Source organism: Anopheles merus, chromosome 3L (genome assembly GCF_017562075.2).
Source record: "Anopheles merus strain MAF chromosome 3L, AmerM5.1, whole genome shotgun sequence".
NCBI classification, from domain to species: Eukaryota; Metazoa; Arthropoda; class Insecta; order Diptera; family Culicidae; genus Anopheles; species Anopheles merus.
In genome coordinates, this window is record NC_054085.1 from 14,309,638 (window position 1) to 14,328,453 (window position 18,816).

At 39.8% G+C, this 18,816-nt stretch overlaps 3 protein-coding genes across 3 annotated transcripts; 2 read left to right on the top strand and 1 right to left on the bottom strand.

The window, feature by feature from the left end:
• Nucleotides 1–968: 968 nt before the first annotated feature.
• Nucleotides 969–7,159, bottom strand: LOC121599235 (transmembrane protease serine 9-like). The gene is made up of 11 exons (XM_041926892.1): nt 6,965–7,159; nt 6,786–6,833; nt 6,510–6,714; nt 5,918–6,085; nt 5,757–5,851; nt 5,487–5,638; nt 5,033–5,412; nt 4,448–4,692; nt 3,778–4,382; nt 3,369–3,708; nt 969–3,296 (listed from the first exon to the last, which is right to left on the bottom strand). The coding sequence occupies exons 1-11, from the start codon at nt 7,023–7,025 to the stop codon at nt 2,935–2,937; spliced, it is 2,661 nt and encodes an 886-aa protein (XP_041782826.1). The 5' UTR covers nt 7,026–7,159; the 3' UTR covers nt 969–2,934.
• Nucleotides 7,160–7,997: 838 nt separating this feature from the next.
• On the top strand, nt 7,998–12,928 carry LOC121599234. Its single transcript, XM_041926891.1, has 13 exons — nt 7,998–8,102; nt 8,470–8,547; nt 8,677–8,754; nt 8,898–8,975; nt 9,109–9,165; nt 9,405–9,543; nt 9,608–9,763; nt 9,836–10,022; nt 10,102–10,505; nt 10,594–10,835; nt 10,916–11,502; nt 11,607–11,946; nt 12,208–12,928. The coding sequence occupies exons 1-13, from the start codon at nt 8,021–8,023 to the stop codon at nt 12,567–12,569; spliced, it is 2,790 nt and encodes a 929-aa protein (XP_041782825.1). The 5' UTR covers nt 7,998–8,020; the 3' UTR covers nt 12,570–12,928.
• A 1,989-nt stretch (nt 12,929–14,917) lies between these two features.
• Nucleotides 14,918–18,797, top strand: LOC121599236. Its single transcript, XM_041926894.1, has 9 exons — nt 14,918–15,025; nt 15,167–15,299; nt 15,364–15,519; nt 15,583–15,769; nt 15,849–16,255; nt 16,344–16,585; nt 16,666–17,276; nt 17,365–17,704; nt 17,877–18,797. The coding sequence occupies exons 1-9, from the start codon at nt 14,932–14,934 to the stop codon at nt 18,236–18,238; spliced, it is 2,532 nt and encodes an 843-aa protein (XP_041782828.1). The 5' UTR covers nt 14,918–14,931; the 3' UTR covers nt 18,239–18,797.
• Nucleotides 18,798–18,816: the final 19 nt, after the last annotated feature.

Here is an 18,816-nt window from a genome sequence, read left to right on the forward strand (position 1 = left end):
TTGACTTGTTTTACCATCAAACTATTAGAGCCAATCCATAGATATTTTAGCGGCGTTCCGAAAGCTTTTAGCGATTAGAGTAAAGCGTTTAATCTATGATATTGTTTGAGGTTAAAAAAGTTATGCTTTTGCGTTGAAACACATATTACCAACACATCTTTCTGCTTTGTTTTACCATACTTTGTCTATGTGAGGTTGTGTTTAGACAGGGTAAGCGACGTTACATGTGTTGCAAAGCTCAAACTGCGTATTTTTCCATGTATAGAAACATAAAAAGTGCTTTTCTTCGGTGATGCTTTCGTATTCTCCAGAGCAGAGTGTGCATTATGTTGCAGGTACCAGGTACGCTATGGGTTTAACTCAAATGTATTATCATTCCGTTACGTAACGGAAGTAACGGACCGTTATGTCAAAACATTACAAATTATTATAAAAACATTATAAATAAATCAATTACTACCATAACTTTGTTGTTTTTCATCGAACATTTTAAGCATCATGGAGCATGGAGGCCACAAAGTCTTATCGAGAAAATTAGTCAAATTGCCTCGATACCACGCTTGGACGATATTCGCTGTCCCACACGGCACGGTGAACCATCCTGTTGAAATTCGTAATTATCCTTCCCGTACAGTTCCTGAAGTACTAGGGCCATAACCTTCTCCAGGACCTCGGTCTTGTAGTACGCAGCATTGATTTTCACGTTTTTCTCTATGCATACCAGTGGGAGCTTTCACGGACGCGGCGTTTTGGAACCGTGGGATATTAGGTATGGGGGGATGCTGGCCAACGTCGGCGAACACAACCGACCATTTTGGACATTGTGTACCTATTGCAAGACGAAGAATTTCACATCAGTCAACACGGACTTATGACCAGCGTGACGCCAAAGTAATAGTTTGGCTCTGACCAGCCTCTTTTTCACTGTAGCCTCCGTTACTCCGTGAACCTTACGTTTCTTCGCATCCTAGGTCCTTCGCAATACGGCTTGCATCCTAGGTCCTTCGCAATGATGGTTTGAGCAGTCCCGATCGTCACATGCAGGCCAGCAGTGGTCTTCCGGATCGAGCGGTTCATTTTTCGGCGAAATCTTTCCCTCACGACTTTGATGGCTGCTGGTGTTCTTGCCAAATGCGGTCGCCCGGATCTCACATGGTCATTGGTCGGGTCCGTCTCCCGGTACCGATGAATGGTGGTATAAGTGAAATTCCGCTTAACCCCATGTTGTTTCAACCACCGGAATATGTCACTAGGTTGCTCACCTTTTGTTTAACAGTTTTACTACGGTGTCGCGGTACTCTTTCATCGTGCTTTGTCAACAAACAACAAGTGCCTGCAAGCTGTTGTTGATTGAATGAATCGGCTGAAAGTAAAAGCGAAGATCAAGCGTGTAGTATGCATGAGTGCTTTAATCAATTCGAGTGAATGAATAAACGAATGAAATGGCCAAAGTAGCACAGCAGTATCATTGGCAAAATAAAAACTCTGAAAACGTACGCAGCTCAACAATCGGAACAAGTAACAACAATCAAAGATACCGAGAAATACAGATAGAAATTAGAGAGTGAGAGAGTGAGAGAGCAAAATAGAGAGAGATAAAGAGGGAGCAATCAGCCTAATTATAAGAGAGAAGGAAGAGAGTGAGCGAGAAAGCGAGAGTGCAATAGAGAAAAGATTGATTGATTTGGTTTACATTTGTTGACTCTCAATGGATACCCTGTGGTTAGATACCCGGAAAAGACTCTCACAGCGTGTCTATAAAATCTGCCAATCTCCTTTGGTGATCCAGGTGCTATCCAAACCGCGACACAAGCACAGTCAATGATCAACGATCAATGTCAATGATTCTCATCGCCAAAAGTTTGGGGGAATCCCCCAGAATGATCCCATCTGAAGCGTGTTTTAAACCTACTACCTACCCATCACCTTAACTAAAAACCTGTTTCTAAACTTTACGTCAAGGTTACGCCGGCTAAACAGGTTATCAGCTGGATGTGCAGAGCGATCGTGGATCTATTTTGCCTCATTCGCGTTTCTGATTTCGAGGTGTGCAGATGTGATGGCTCGGAGTGCCATCGGTGTTTTTTTTTTTTTTTTTTTGTAGTAATTAACACTTTAATGGGCACACGATTCGCTCTCGTTTCATTGTAAAGTGCCGTAATTCTTCTTAACAGTGCATGTATCGCCGACTCGTTTTGATGGTGCTTTGCTATTGCCTGTCATCTATCGTTCGTAATTTCTGTTTTCTCCTGTTCCGAGTAATTTGTTTAGGGTCTAGCTGTACCATTCTATTTACGGTAGCAGTACCGTTAGCTAATTTGCCGTTAACTATTGAACAGCGCTCAATTCAATAACCTACGAGAAGTGAAAAAATCCATCACACCACCGGTGGTTTGCGCGGCCGTCAAAGTGCTACACACCAAAAGTAGAAATCATTCGTTTACGGTTACGATTTAGGGCGAAACTACTCGCAATACTATGAAGAATGTATTTGAATCTTATAGTGATTTTCGTTGTACAGTCCATAGTTGGTTTACGATTCATAGAATAAATACTGTACTGTAACGCAGTTACAATAAAACACCCTTAACATTTTAAGTATAAGCTTTCATTCAATTCTTTACGTTTTCCTTTACTAAGATGCCGCCTGCGCGATCAGTTTTCTCTACCGGATGATGTCTGCGTGTGCCGCGACAGGTTAAAAGAGCCACTGACGAAACCCTACAAAAACAACCATAGGCCATTAGAAAACATGTATCTGATACAGCATAAAAATTCGATGTCAGCGTCAAATGTTGGAATCTTAATTTCAATGGAACGCTCCGGAGAATTTGAAGCACTTTGCAATGTTTAGGATAGATGAGCACAATACATATTGATAACCGAAAGAGAAATTGATCCTGAGAGCTCGAACCAAATTATTTTACTATCGAATTATTGCAACACTTTCGTGAACCACTCCACGTAGAATGCAACATGATGCACAATGTGTAACGGAAATCCATCAACACAGTCTCCATAGTTGTAGATGTTGACCAAAAACTCAGTAAAGCTCGCTTCGCCAGTTTTGTTATATTCTCGCCATATTACAGGATTTCCTGCTTTGAAGCGCCCGTAAGTGTTACGATCAAGATTTTTATACTTTTGCATGTTTAAGCATTCTTTTTTATCGTATACTATCAACGATTCATGCTCCGTATGCATACAACCCATTCCGGGAATTGTAAACGAACGATTTAAACGCTTTTCACAGTCCGATTTGTACATCGGATGAATGGGCATAATCACACCAGAGGCTGTAAATGACAAATGCGTTATCCAATCTTCAATTATAATGACTGTACTGTAAACAACTTTTCTTTACTCACCACTATGCATAATGGCTTGATGTACTGGAGAGTGGGTTGTATTCTGCCACAAACACGCTGGAAACAGATGGACGAAAGGATGGATAGCTTCCTTCAGCTTTATCACAGCGATATCATGCTCTCCAGTCGTTTCGTTGTACCTCGGATGCACGGTTATAGCTTCGATCAGTCCAAATATGAGGTGACGATTAGTCCATCCCTGTTCTCCGAGACGTACGATTGTGGGATTGGTAGATCGAAGCCGCAAACAAGAAGCAGCCGTAACAACACCGCGAGTACTGATGAGATATCCGTAGCACTCGAATTTCACATCGGTTTCGGTTTCCCAACCTATCCCAACCTGAAGCAGAGTGAAAAAACAGTCAACATGACTTTTAATATGCACCTTAGCCACTTCAACCGAACCTACCGTGTGTGAATATTGAAGTGACCTATCAGTTCCTATTTTTTCCATCCGTAACTTGCTGAGGCTTTTGTATCGTGATTCACACTCGCTAAATTCGGCCTCTATTGCACTTGGCTGACTTTTCAACAGATTGGTCGGACAGCAGACAACTGAGCTACTTTTACAGAATATAACTCGTTTCTGGGCGTTTTCTATATCGATTATAGATGAGCAGTTGCCAATATGCACACATGTACCGTTCGCCTCGTTGGAATAGCTACATTGAGATCCGTGTTCCAGATCTTCATCGTGGTACGACAGCACATCAGCATTTACAGATTTATCTCGTACACTTTTCGTTGGTAGAATGACTGACTCGAGCCATGACTTGTGAGATCCTAAATTCAACGCCACTGCCGGTTTTCCAAATCCACAATCATTCCCGAAAATATTCATTCCTTTTAATCCTGGAGCCTCAATTGGTCCACCCAGTAAAAGATCACACGATCCTGGTACAATAAACTCGTCTACGCCGAAACAATAATGTTCGTTTTGGAGTTCGCTGGATAGATTGCATTTCTTGTTTTCGTACAACAAAACATTGATTTCAACCGGCTCATAGTAAATATCTGCAAGATAAGAAATAAAATAAACATTTATATCCCAAAGTTGACAGTGACTATGAACTCATTACCAGCCGGTTTTTCTTTATCATTGAAGTAGTTTATTTTTGGAAGGATTCCAGTTGCAATTATTTTATTTTCATCAAACGGATGCATATCGTATTCTATACAATCCGGACGATGGAGGGAAGACCTTTCAAGTTTTAAAATGGCAATATTATTGTACAACAGGTTGCCTGTGTAGTTTTTATGCACAACAATTTCCTCGATACCGATGACCTCCGATCCGCCCAATTTCACATGGGTAGGAGCGGTTCTGTAAATAAAGATTTTATTGTACTTAATTATTATACATTGTCATGGGTTAGTCATGGGTTCAAGTCCCGAATAGACCGTGCCCTCATATGTAGGACTGACTATCCTGCTATGGTAACAATAAGTCACTGAAAGCCAAGCTCACTTCATTAGTGGGTACAGGCAGAGGCCTTGACCGACAACGATTGTTGTGCCAAAGAAGATTGTACATTGTTTACTTCCGGGGCTTTACAGTTCCTTGACTAACAAACATTAATTAGTAAACACATTAAACGGCTCACTGTTAATATTTAAGAATATCCTTACTTACATCTTTTGAGTTACTTGTCTTATCCACTTACCCGTATAATGTGACGCATTGAGCCGTCGTGAGGACAGCATCTGGCTCAGTAAGCAGACCAGAACATTTTTCGGGAGATGGCTGTTTCGGCCATATGAGTTGCACATTGTGAGGCTGTATGTCAAATTTCGATGGTTTATATCTTTCACGACCATATAAGTGCCTACCAGCACAAGCCAGGGGCTCAAACATGGCGGCATTCACTCGTTCTCCATGTTGCTGTAGTGTTTCAACAATCCAACTTCCAAACTTGGACACCTTTACGTACACACCTGGTTGAGAATTTCCACACGACAAACCAAACGATGTTACGCCGACCAGAAACGGAACTTTATAGTCTCCAAAGATTAGTTTGTGCTGTAGCGGTCCTCCGGAATCTCCCTAGCATTATTTTTTTTAACAAGATGTTAAGTTCGAAGGAAATCATCAGTTGTAGTTCTTTATCGAAGACTTACCGGGCATGTGTCCATTACTTTATCCCAGGCACAGAGCTGGTGATCCATCAGACCATTTTTTACCGAAGCTACTTGACTATAATATGGCTCACAATCTTTGTTTGCCATTAGGTTCAGCTCTGCTTTTATGAGAATGTTTGTTTTACCATATCCTGATTACAAAAAAGAATGAATTTTCACATAAAAGCGTCGCTAAGTCCTTAAGCAATGCCATCAATACAGCATCTTAATTTTGCTACACATTTTCGATATTATGAAGCATATACTCACCAAACCCGCTAGTACCCCATCCAGCAGCTTCGACCTTTGAGAACGGTATATTGTCGTCCAACCACAAACACGTTGGCATAGCTTCAAAATATAGACTTAAATATGGATATTTGGCTTATTATTATCGTAAATTGTTTCCAAATTTTCACTAAGCAACTCACTTGACTTTTTCATTCAGCATCAGCAGTGCAATGTCATAAAAAACCGAAGAAGTATTGTAGAGCGGGTGACGTATTACGCGTGTAATTGTTCGTTCCTGCACTAATGCATCCTCTCGATCGTCATAGAGATTTAGATCGCCTATTCGAATTATATCTGGTGGAAGTAAACTGTAAAATAATATGTACATGCACATTATATGAGGCTATGGCTTCGTACAATGGTTTTGCCTTCGCGGGTTAAGTGTTTTTTTTTTGCGCAGATGGGCATGAATCAAACGAGAGACAAGGACTGTTTCTGATATTAACTTAGAGTAAAGACTTGCATTTGTGAACTATGTAATAATAATGCTACATTTGGTAAGCTCGTAATAACTGTTATTTGGCCGTCCTCGTGGTACAGTCGTCAACTCGTATGACTTAACAACATGCCCCGCATGCGTTCAAATCCCTGATGGACCGTGCCTTGATACATAAGACTAACTATCCTACTATAGGTAATCAATAAGTCACTGAAAGCTAAGTTCACTAGTGGTACAGGCAAGCCTTGACCAACAACGGTTGTTGTGCCAAAGCAGAAATAAGTGAAACTCACGTGTCACGATCTTCAGTACAATGTGCTGCTGTGAGAATGAAATTTGCCCATATCAGTGATCCTCCACAGTTCCAGTTGACTGTACCATCTGGTTGTGTCCAGCCAATAGCTGCAATCGCAGAAAATTCTCCGGGTTTGCTGGGATTTCCAATTGCCGTAGCCGAAGATTTAGATGGAGGTGGAAGGATGTATCGTAAATTGCAATCTGCTTGATTGAACGAAACTACCAATTAGACACGACAATCCTTCTGTACTCCGTTCATGAACTTGCTTTACCGTCAATAGATGTTCTCTCATATGGCATAAAATATTTGCAGGAAACATCTGAACAAACAAAGACAACAAAGAATATCACTAACAACAAAAGCACTAACTACAGCAAACCTAGCATCAGCACTGATCCAACAATGTCACCAATCGTCAGCCAGCACTTGCTATCAAAACTGAAAACCTACCGCAAGCGCATAACACGCAAACAAACGTAACCAGTCGCACAAGATAGAGTATGCTCTTCATTCCAACAGATCACTACAAGAAATGACCTTCGTGGAAGACACCACAGCTTTATATGGATGACATGGAAGCCTCCGAAATTCACGACACCAGAGGGGACCACGAAAACCAGTTTTATCATTTTATGAAGAATGCAACTACAAAATCAAAAAGAATTCGTATGAATATTCATGACAAATTTGGCAAAAAGCTGTTTTGCGGATACCTCTAAGGTTAGCTTTACACTCCAAATTTGTCAAGAATATATCGGTACCGCTGCAATCGAATGCTAGAAGTTTTTTTTTCGGGATAGCTCACTAGCTCTTTAAACAGCCAACTGAAATCGAATCGATTAAGTATTGCTACCATACGTCCCTCTTTTAATGCAGGATTTGACCTGGTCGAAAAGGACTTCCACGGTCACAAAATGATAAGTTTTTTTTATTTGGGTTTTAGAGGTTGTATTCCTCACAATTAACACCGTGAGAGATAGAATGGTAATACTATGACGCAGATCTGATGGCAAACCTTGTCACATTCTACTGTATGAGCTTAACTTGGCTACCCCATTGTACTGTGAAGCGATCCGTTAATATATATCCCACTAATCCCGCACAACACCTAACACATCCGCTGGTTTTCAAAAACCAACAAAGCAGGTTTGAAAGTGATATAACATATAACAATGATGAATAAAAAAGTCATATCAACATTCAAGAATCACCCATGCACATCACCGTCGTACTATTCTAGCTTGTGCAGCGTTGCTCAAACCATCCCAATCATTATGTTAATAATATAAGAAAAGAATTATACAAATTTTAACACACATCCACGGTAGCCAATAATAATCTGGAAATTGGTTGAATTGGAAAAACAAACAAAGTTCAATTCAACAGAGAAACCCTGCATTTTACGCATCTGCTTAACGGAAACAAGTTTGTGGTTCCTAGGGTGCTGGACATAGTGAGCTATTGGCAGGTTTATCCCATTCGTGTTTCTGAAATCAACCTGTGCAGATGGGTTCTGGTTTATTGCTGTTTTGGATCTTCGGATCGGTTGCGCTTTCGCATCGATTTGTACTCGTAAGAAGTGAGAATGGTAAGCTAAAAATGTAGCAAGCAAATAAGAATCAGATAATTGGACAGTTTTAAATAAGTTTGTGGATGAAGATAATTTGGCTGCTTCTGTTGCTGGAAAGTGTTCAAGTGTCTGTTCAATGCTCAATGCAATTCATTTCAAACACAACACATAAAGGATACTTGTGTTCTCTTTATAAACTACCCATCGTTAGTTTTATTCCTCTTTCGTTAGTTCCTTCTCTTTCTCTAATCGTACATAAACAAAACAATATCCCTATCCCGCAAAGGTAACACACTATATGCGTCTCACAACATCTGACTGTTACATTGAGTAACTAGTTGAGCTTAAATCATACTACTCTAGCAAATATATGTATCTTTTATAGTTGAAGCTGATTATGACGGAGATCGGTTAAACGAAACAACCCAGTATCATCCCCTAGATGCGCTGTTGCTAGAATCAGGTATTTATTCTCAAACAAATAATATTCTAGTATAGAAACAAATTTCTGGTGCATAGCCTTGTAACCGAATCAATACAACTAGTTGAGCTTAAATCATACTACTCTAGCAAATATATGTATCTTTTATAGTTGAAGCTGACCGCAACGAAGATCAATTAAACGAAACAACCCAGTATCATCCCCTAGATGCGCTGTTGCTAGAAACAGGTAATTATTCTCAAACAAATAATATTCTAGTATAGAAACAAATTTCTGCTGCATAGCCTTGTAGCCGGATCAATACAACTAGTTGAGCTAAAACATTAAAACATAAAACTACTCTAACAAACATTTGTATCACTCTTTTACAGTTGAAACTGACCGCAACGAAAATCAATTAAACGAAACAATCCAGTACCATGCCTTAGATGCGCTGTTGTTAGAAATTGGTATTTATTCTCCAAAACATAATAATATCGTTTATAAAAATTCTTCCGTAACACATCTCAACAGCAGAGGATGTAAAACTACCAGGGTTCAATAAATGCTGCTCCAACAGTTTTTCTTTTCACTCTCTTACAGGTGGTATCAATAAGACGGATTTCGATGCACCTATCCAAACAAAACTGATATCTCCTGGTATGTATTTATAACAAAAAATGCTTCTCCCCGATAATAGGAAATTATTTTAATGACTCCAATAGCTTCTACTGTACTAACACACAATGTTCAACATTCAGACTTTATTTTGAACATTCCTCTTAATGTGCAGGTTTGTCTTTGTTTTCAATATAGCATTGGAAAATTTACTCAATATCAGTACATCGGATCATTGCTCTGTACACTTCATTTAATAAGGTATTCATTTTACTTCATAGTCTCTTGCCCATTCAATGCTTCTGAGTGGGAATATCCGCACATAGTTTCGGTAGTTGACGTTAGAAAACATGAAGCATCGTGCATTGGAACCCTCATATGGGATGATTTTGTACTCACAGTGGCTGAATGTATAACAAGGTATAACAAAGTTCTAACAGCTATATTATAATTTATACTAAATTGCGTATTCTGTTTCGTGCAGCCGTCCCATCGCTCGCTTACAAATAGCAATAAACAACCCGAATCAGGCGAGCTGCCTAATGCGCAAAATTGCACAAACGTTTACGCACCCGTACTACCCCCAGCGCAACCAGGCAATATACAACATAGCATTAATAAAGCTAGACAAAAGCGTTGCGTAAGTTCATTGAGGGACATCAGCTATGTGAGCTTAAGATTCTCTTCTAATCTGTAATTTATATTGCCACAGTATAAGACTAGATGTTATTCCCACATGCTTTTGGATGAACGACAAATTTCCAGTTGATGGGTCAACGGACGTACTTGTTGTAGAAGGTGACATGAAGTCATCTCGTATCAAGTCAAGTTATACAGGTCACTTTAACAAAACTGGGTACGTTACTCCATCCGCGAAGACAAAGCACAACAACTGTAAGGTAACTTGACTTCAAAGATACTTTCCTTGTTGCTACCTCACAGATCGAACTTATGACCGTTTGTCTCATTTTTGTTCAGCCCAAAAGCTCAAAATTTATTTTTGCGATGGTCAAAAAGAAGGAAAAAAATGTGCCTCACTTGGTTGCTGTAAGCTGTGAAACATCTGCCACGAAAACATTGATGCCCATCGCTACGTTGTTTCCCTGGATAACGAAAGTATTGCAACAAAACAGTACGAATGAATTTTTAGACAATTACATAAACTCATGCTTCGATCGCCACTATGACACACGTGCTTTCGATTTCAATGTTCCTAATGGCAATCCTATATTTGACCCATGCGAAGCGCATTTTGAAAAGAGCGACCATCAGGTACGAATCGTTCAAACAGATGATAACGAGACCAACAACACCGTCTGTTACGGAGCTCTCGTTCAGCGTAATGCTGTGGTCACTTTAGCGGAATGTGTCGTGAATCTTAGGTAAATGTACTAAAGCTTCATATGTGCGTATGTAACAGAACGTTTCAAATTATTGTGCCTATCACAATATGCTTTGTTGTATTTTCAGCGCCGACGAGCTGAGGGTTGCTTTTTCCGATTTTTCCATGAATGTTCGAGACGTTGTTGTGCATCCAGAGTTTGAGGGTGCTGGTAACATCTTCGTGAACAACATAGCGGTATTGATGCTGGAATATCCCGTGCCGTTCTTTTCTGTCTCTACGGGGTGGTACGAAGATACATTGGCCAGTGAAGAAATGTGGATCTCTGGAGAGTATAAGGAAAACATGTTTCCGAATTGTGATCCGTCCAGTGAGTAGTTTTGCTACCGTGGTTGAGCATTTGAAAACAACAACTAATTCCCGAAACTTTCTTCGTACCCTCATGTGTAGGAAACGAGACATTTGAGTCTGCATCCGTTTACGCAACCGCACTCCAAAACGCAGAATGTCTCGATAAACTAGCTCAGCTTTCATGGCAAAACAATAACACACAGCATCTCTGTCTGCAAGTAAAGTCAGCCACGGCTTTGGACACTTGCAACATCAACAAAGGAGCTGCACTGGTCGTTTCGAACGAAACTTCAAACAACATTTACGGATTGAATTTATTGCAGCATGACTGTGATATGAGCAAACCAATAGTTGCGGTGCGTCTGAGTGCACACCAAAGATGGTTGAGGTCTGTTTTACAAACTTCGAGTATAAACATAAGACAGGATTTGCATCTTAACGAGCGCTGCACGTATCCAGGAGGAGTCGAGGGACAGTGCGCCGAGGAGCAAGACTGTCCAGGCGCTGAAGAGCGTATCCCTCCGTCCCTAGCGCCTATGTTCTGCAGCAATCGATCGGTTATTTGCTGCCCAGATAAAGTGCAGCCAAAGCTAAATGCAATCGAAACTGAGTTCAATGAATGTGAAAACCGATATCGTCATCTAAGACAGTCGCTTGTCACCCAATCCTTTCAGTCACCTCATCTGGTATGTAGTATGAAAACTAGACATTTCAATCATCATTATTTCAATATGTGTATGTAGCGAAATCTTATTCTTTCTTTAATTTGCACCACCTTCTTTATTTAAAGGTCGAGCTTGGATGGGAATATGATCATTTTAAGCTTTTCGATTGTCTTGGGTACCTGATTAGCAGCCGGGGAGTTGTAACATCGGCCTCTTGTGTTAAGGCGAAATTTGCATATCCAAACATCGTGCGTAACGTACACCCTACTGATAGGATTGTTGTACCGATAGAATCCGTACACATTCATCCAGAATATAACGAAACGGATCGTTCGCATGATATTGCTCTGATAAAACTGTCGACGGAAAACTACATGACGGTGAATCTATTTCCGGTTTGCCTGTGGCAGAGCCGCTTCAATGAGCCATCCCAGCGACAAGGTCATTTGTTTGCTGTCTTAAAAGGTAAGAAATGTAGCTTTACAAAAAGAATTCAAGAAACAGCTAGTTCGTGTAGTTATCACATAGGCTATTTTGCTCATAATATGAACTCATCTCATCTGCGTGAGTAAAGGTTAATTTAGTAAGTGAGTGAAAGTGACCAGTGAAATTTTTGTCATTTGAACTGAATTTTTCAATTCTTTGTGCAACTAAAAATGCCATCAACACCACACAATGTATCAAAAGCTACTTACTGATAACATTTTATTTTTTGCAACTTTATAGAACACGAATGCCGGCTCAAACCAATGAATCAACAGGAATGCAATGTGATATCGAAATACCCGACAGTGGCATCTGAACTGTGTCCCTATGATCCGTTTGTGCGCTCCTGTGCGCTGTACTATATTCCTGCATTGAAACATTCTGCCGTAAAGTGTAAGTTTGCCGAAGATGATAGTAAGCTCTGTAGTAGCTGTATAAACCCTGGCACACCTATTATACTGAACGACTTACTGGATGACGAAGATATTCCCATAACTTACTTGTATGGTATACACGGAGCTAGAGAATGTGCCACAAAAGATGTTCGCTTCATTCTTCGTACCGCATATTACATCGATTGGTTTGCCAAAGTGCTGAGGTAAGTTGTACAGAGTAATATTCTTCAACTGTATGAGCGCATTGGACAACAATCGCAGTGACTCATGTATGATAGAATGTCCTATGGAGCGAATAAACCTAGAAAGGATAAACATGAACCTGGCTGGATCACAATTTTTGTAAAACCATCTCACAAAACACTCATACTCATGTCAACACAATCGCAAAAAAAATATCCTTCAAGATTGCTGATGGTTTTTGGTCACATTAAAAAAAACAGAAGACCATATCTGATGATTAAATATCTCTGGTGTTTCGAAAACAAAATGTGTTGACGTAAAATGTGTGATAATCGGCCATCAGGAAACCAACAACATCAATTGCAAATCGCTGAATAAATTGCAACGAGATTGAAAATTTTTCAAATTTCGTTTAGAATTTTTTTTATAACAGATGACAAAATTCTATTTTAATACTAACCATAAAACTCCATTAAACATTCCGAAACATATTACCATGCAACAGCTTGTATCAATCGCATGCTTCTAGTATCAATAACATATGCAAAATCCAGTGGCGGATTTAACGGCACGCGGACTGAGCGGCCTCGGGGGGCCCCGTAGATGGTAGTTTCAACACATACAACAGTGTGTACAGTAGTATCATCGAGAACTTCTGTACAATAGGGATCTCATGGACGAAGAGTGTCATACTTGGTATTTGGTACTTGATGTCTAAAAATAATCTAGATATTTTTTTTTATTATATCGTTTCATAGACTTGAAAAACAATCAAGTATAATTATTCGCTATAAGGCAGTGTGTTAGATCGTCATCAGGAAGTTCGTGATCTAGGTGTGTATTTGTTGCTAAAATGTGTATTTGTTGCTAAAATATTCGTCTAAAAAACGAATTAGACGTTGTTTCTTCGAGAAGAGCAACATCTAAGTGCCTTCGAGACCTCTTCGCTCTCATAGCTTGCTTGTTGGTGAGAGCAGGCATACCTTAAATGGATACAATGAGCCGTTACTAGTTATGACAAGGCAATTCAATACATGGTCTTATCACTTTGATTTTAATTTAATGGCCAACACATTTAAAAAGAATATTTTATTAATTTACAATTTTGTCGACACCGGATTAAGACAGATGTTAGGGGAATAAGTTAGGGATTAGGTGTTGAATACTTAAATAAATAAATAAATAAAATCATTAATTAATAAATAAATAATTAAACATTATGGGTAGTCCAGGGATCGTACCCCCCCCCCCCCTCTCCAGCAAACCATTACGGTGAGTTTGAAACAAAGAAAAATACAATATCTCCTCCCCCCCCCAACCCCCTCGCTCGACACCAACAGGGGGCCTCACCTTCTTTTACCGCTTAGGGCCCCCGATACCCTAAATCCGCCACTGCCAACATCACAAGGCCAGGGGATCGCGATGGCTAGAGCAGTTTATTAGGATGCTGGACTCAGTACGAAGATCGGACGGTTGCATAGATGGGAAGTTGCAATCAGGGACCGGAAATCCAAGAAAATGGGATGGGATCTTCTTTTCGTTGGTCGAGGAAATCGCGCTTTAAACAGTGAAATAGCAGGTAGACCAACGACTCGACTAATTTTGTGCGTTCAATACAGTCCCAGAAAGGGACAAAACCGCATCCATGAATGATCATCATGGTCTTGTCCCACTTCTACTGTTACGCCTGGATCATCTCGATCCATTCCTCCTGTCGGGCTAAACCACTTATTTTTTAATTGGCTTTGCGGGTTTTGTTTGTTTTAATCTAAACTGGTTCTATGAGGAGAGGTTACAATGAATTACCAAGGTTTAGCAGTTTTTAACACCGTGAGAGATGACATGATAGTGCCATGAAACAGGTCTTACGGTGAGCTTTGTCTCTTCCCGCTCTATGGATGAAACTTTTTGCTGCACTCTGCAAACCGAATTTGAATACTTCTCATCATGAACCGGTTCGCAAAAAGGGCCCAAATCTTCAAAAACTAATAAAGCAAATTTTAAAACACAAAACTCGAATGTTGAATAATAAATTAATATCAAACAATCAACACTCCATCACATTACCGTCATGCTTAGCTAGTTCTGGCAGTGGTTCTCAAGCACTTTCGTCTGCTGATTTAAATAAAACAACCACGTATAATACATTCATAACAATTTCTTTTCTAACCTGAAATGATTGAACATTGGGTCCTAGGAAGAACATTAGACAAACAACTAAAAAAATTTAATCGGAAAATGAAATTGACGATGTTAAATATACGAAAAGAACCCTGTATGTTACGCATCTGCTTAACGGAAACAAGTTTGTGGTTCCTAGGGTGCTGGACATAGTGAGCTTTTGGCAGGTTTAGCCCATTCGTGTTTCTGAAATCAACCTGTGCAGATGGGTTCTGGTTTATTGCTGTTTTGGATCTTCGGATCAGTGGCGCTTTCGCATCGATTTGTGTTCGCAAAGTGTTTTCAAGGCGAGCTAAAAGGTCAGTGAATAATACAGTGTTCAATTGTGGTTTGGATATATTTGTTCTGAAAAAAATATTCAATTGTTATGCTTTGGCTATTTTGTTAGCCACTAGATGCTTCTTATATTGAATGCAGAATGTTTTTAATTTACTTTTTAGATGACATTTCATCCTCTGTTTCTCAGTGGCAATATCCCCACCTAGTTTTTATCACTAATCGATATTCCTTATCCTGCATTGGTACCCTCATATGGGACGATTTTGTGCTCACAGTGGCGGAATGCATAACAAGGTACAAAATAAAAGGTCTAGATATATCATTGTTTAAACTAAATGGCGTATTTTCTTTTGTGCAGCCGTTCCATCGCTGGTTTAGAAATAGCAATAAACAGCTTGGATCAGGAGAGCTGCCTAACGCGTAAAATTGCACAAACGTTTACGCATCCTTACTACCCCCAGCGCAACCAGGCAATATACAACATAGCATTATTAAAGCTGGACAAAAGCGTCCCGTAAGGTCATTCAGGAGTTGTATCTTCGGTTTCGCCTCTAATTTACACTTTTTATTCTCACAGCATAAGTTTAGGCGCAATACCTGCATGTTTATGGAAGAAGAATGCTTTGCCAGTTGATCAATCACCGCACGCTGTTGTTTCCACGGGATTGGGAAGAAAGTTAGACTCATACTTTTATACATTTGATCACTTTAACAAAACTGAGTACGTTACTCCATCCGCGAAGACAAAGCACAACAACTGTAAGGTAACTTGACTTCAAAGATACTTTCCTTGTTGCTACCTCACAGATCGAACTTATGACCGTTTGTCTCATTTTTGTTCAGCCCAAAAGCTCAAAATTTATTTTTGCGATGGTCAAACATAACGAAAAACATGTGCCTCACTTGGTTGCTGTAAGCTGTGAAACATCTGCCACGAAAACATTGATGCCCATCGCTACGTTGTTTCCCTGGATAACGAAAGTATTGCAACAAAACAGTACAAAAAAATATTTGGAATTATTCGAACTAGATTTATGCCCCGATGACCATTATGACACACGTGCTTTCGATTTCAATGTTCCTAATGGCAATCCTATATTTGACCCATGCGAAGCGCATTTTGAAAAGAGCGACCATCAAGTACGAATCGTTCAAACAGATGATAATGAGAACAACAACACCGTCTGTTACGGAGCTCTCGTTCAGCGTAATGCTGTGGTCACTTTAGCGGAATGTGTCGTGAATCTTAGGTAAATGTACTAAAGCTTCGGATGTGTTGATGTAACAGATCGTTTGAAATTATTGGGCCGATCACAATATGCTTTGTTGTATTTTCAGCGCCGACGAGCTGAGGGTTGCTTTTTCCGATTTTTCCATGAATGTTCGAGACGTTGTTGTGCATCCAGAGTTTGAGGGTGCTGGTAACATCTTCGTGAACAACATAGCGGTATTGATGCTGGAATATCCCGTGCCGTTCTTTTCTGTCTCTACGGGGTGGTACGAAGATACATTGGCCAGTGAAGAAATGTGGATCTCCGGAGAGTATAAGGAAAACATGTTTCCGAATTGTGATCCGTCCAGTGAGTAGTTTTGCTACCGTGGTTGAGCATTTGAAAACAACAACTAATTCCCGATACTTTCTTCGTACCCTCATGTGTAGGAAACGAGACATTTGAGTCTGCATCCGTTTACGCAACCGCACTCCAAAACGCAGAATGTCTCGATAAACTAGCTCAGCTTTCATGGCAAAACAATAACACACAGCATCTCTGTCTGCAAGTAAAGTCAGCCACGGCTTTGGACGCTTGCAACATCAACAAAGGAGCTGCACTGGTCGTTTCGAACGAAACTTCAAACAACATTTACGGATTGAATCTATTGCAGCATGACTGTGATATGAGCAAACCAATAGTTGCGGTGCGTCTGAGGGCACACCAAAGATGGTTGAGGTCTGTTTTGCAACCTCCTATCATAAAATTAAGACAGGATTTGCATTATCACGACAGATGTGTGTATCCTGGAGGTGTTGAAGGCTTCTGTAGCGAAGAAAAACTCTGTGATGACGCTGATGAGCTTATTCCACCATTTCAAACGCGTATTTACTGCAACCATCGGGAGCTTATTTGTTGCCCGCATCAAGTTTTCAGCTTCGAGCAAATCCAGCCAAATGCAATTGAAACTGAGTTCAACGAATGTGAAGACCGGTATCGCTTCCTCAGAAAGTCGCTCGTTTATGCCAATATGAACAAAACCTTCCAGTCACCCCATTTGGTAAGTAGGAAGAGCACCAGAAATGCATGCTGAAAATACTTAACTATTCATATGACGATTTTCGTTAAATTTGCACTACTAATTTCAGGTGGAGCTTGGGTGGGAATATGATCATTTTAAGCTTTTCGATTGTCTTGGGTACCTGATTAGCAGTCGGGGAGTTGTAACATCGGCCTCTTGTGTGAAAGCGAAATTTGCTTATCCAAACATTGTGCGTAACGTACACCCTACCGATAGGATTGTTGTACCGATAGAATCCGTACACATTCATCCAGAATATAACGAAACGGATCGTTCGCATGATATTGCTCTGATAAAACTGTCGACAGAAAACTACATGACGGTGAATCTATTCCCAGTTTGCCTATGGCAAAGCCGCTTCAATGAGCCATTCCAGCGACAAGGTCATTTGTTTGCTGTCTTAAAAGGTAAGAAATGTAGCATTGCAAAAATAATTGAGGGTTTGCTTCGCATGTTCATGGTGAAATCTGCGAACAGCTGAATCGATCGGTTCTTAGAACCTCTGTTAATGTAATCAACACTACACAATGTATCAACAGCTCATTGCTAATAATTCTATTCTTTTGGCAAACTTTACAGAACATGAGTGCCGTTTTCATTCATTGAGCCAGCAGGAATGCAAAGTGATATCGAAATATCCGACAGTGGAATCTGAAATGTGTATCTATGATCCACTTACACGCTCTTGTTCGTTGTACTATATTCCTGCATTGAAACATTCTGCTGTAAAGTGTAAGTTTGCCGAAGATGGTGGTGAAAGCTGCAGTAGCTGTATAAACCCTGGTACTCCTATTATACTAAAAGGCCTGCTGGACGACGAAATCATTCCTGTGAATTACTTGTATGGTATACATGGAGACAGAGAATGTGACGCAAAAGAAATTCACTCCATTTTTCGTATAGAAGCTTACGTCTATTGGTTCGTAAAAGTACTCAATTAATTATTTGAAGCAATAACATAGTGAGAGCTACTGAATATGTTTAAGCAAAGCTATTGAACTTTGTATGATACGCAGTATGCCTTAATGCATCGCGCTTCAGCAAACCATAATATTGATTATGTTTCTTTAACAAACAGCAAAACAAGCAATAAATAAGCCTTCCAGCAATCAGAACCTCACATCAAACCGAAACTGATTCTCTTTCTCCTGGGGGAATTTTGAATAAACGGAGAATTGGAGAATCTATTCAATATTCGATAATGTTTTTTTTTTTAATCTTTAGCTTTATGTTTCACAAATATTTTTAAACAAAAAATAAGTTCAAAAATACCAAAAGGTACCATATTTCTAAACACAAACAATTACAGTCTGTTCCCGAGTTACACGGTTCTCGACTAGCGCGGATTCGGAGATACGCGGTTTTCTGAATTTGACAAATTAAATGTACAATAGCAGTACAATTTGCTTCAAGTTCGGTAAAAATTGCATTTTTTCTAACAAATGAAACCGCTTAAAAGTCAGAAATATTAAAAAGTTTTGCACGAATCACATTAAATAAATGGTAAAGTGTATAAAAG

Coding starts and splice junctions, on each gene's coding strand:
- LOC121599235 (XM_041926892.1), bottom strand. CDS start 7,025: ATGAAGAGCATACTCTATCTTGTGCGACTGGTTACGTTTGTTTGCGTG. Junction 6,086..6,509: donor TGTACTGAAGATCGTGACAC/GTGAGTTTCACT, acceptor ATTATTTTACAG/TTTACTTCCACCAGATATAA. Junction 3,709..3,777: donor CACTTCAATATTCACACACG/GTAGGTTCGGTT, acceptor ACTCTGCTTCAG/GTTGGGATAGGTTGGGAAAC.
- LOC121599234 (XM_041926891.1), top strand. CDS start 8,021: ATGGGTTCTGGTTTATTGCTGTTTTGGATCTTCGGATCGGTTGCGCTT. Junction 9,166..9,404: donor AACAAAACTGATATCTCCTG/GTATGTATTTAT, acceptor TTTACTTCATAG/TCTCTTGCCCATTCAATGCT. Junction 9,544..9,607: donor GTGGCTGAATGTATAACAAG/GTATAACAAAGT, acceptor TGTTTCGTGCAG/CCGTCCCATCGCTCGCTTAC.
- LOC121599236 (XM_041926894.1), top strand. CDS start 14,932: ATGGGTTCTGGTTTATTGCTGTTTTGGATCTTCGGATCAGTGGCGCTT. Junction 15,520..15,582: donor AAGCTGGACAAAAGCGTCCC/GTAAGGTCATTC, acceptor TTATTCTCACAG/CATAAGTTTAGGCGCAATAC. Junction 16,256..16,343: donor GAATGTGTCGTGAATCTTAG/GTAAATGTACTA, acceptor TTGTATTTTCAG/CGCCGACGAGCTGAGGGTTG.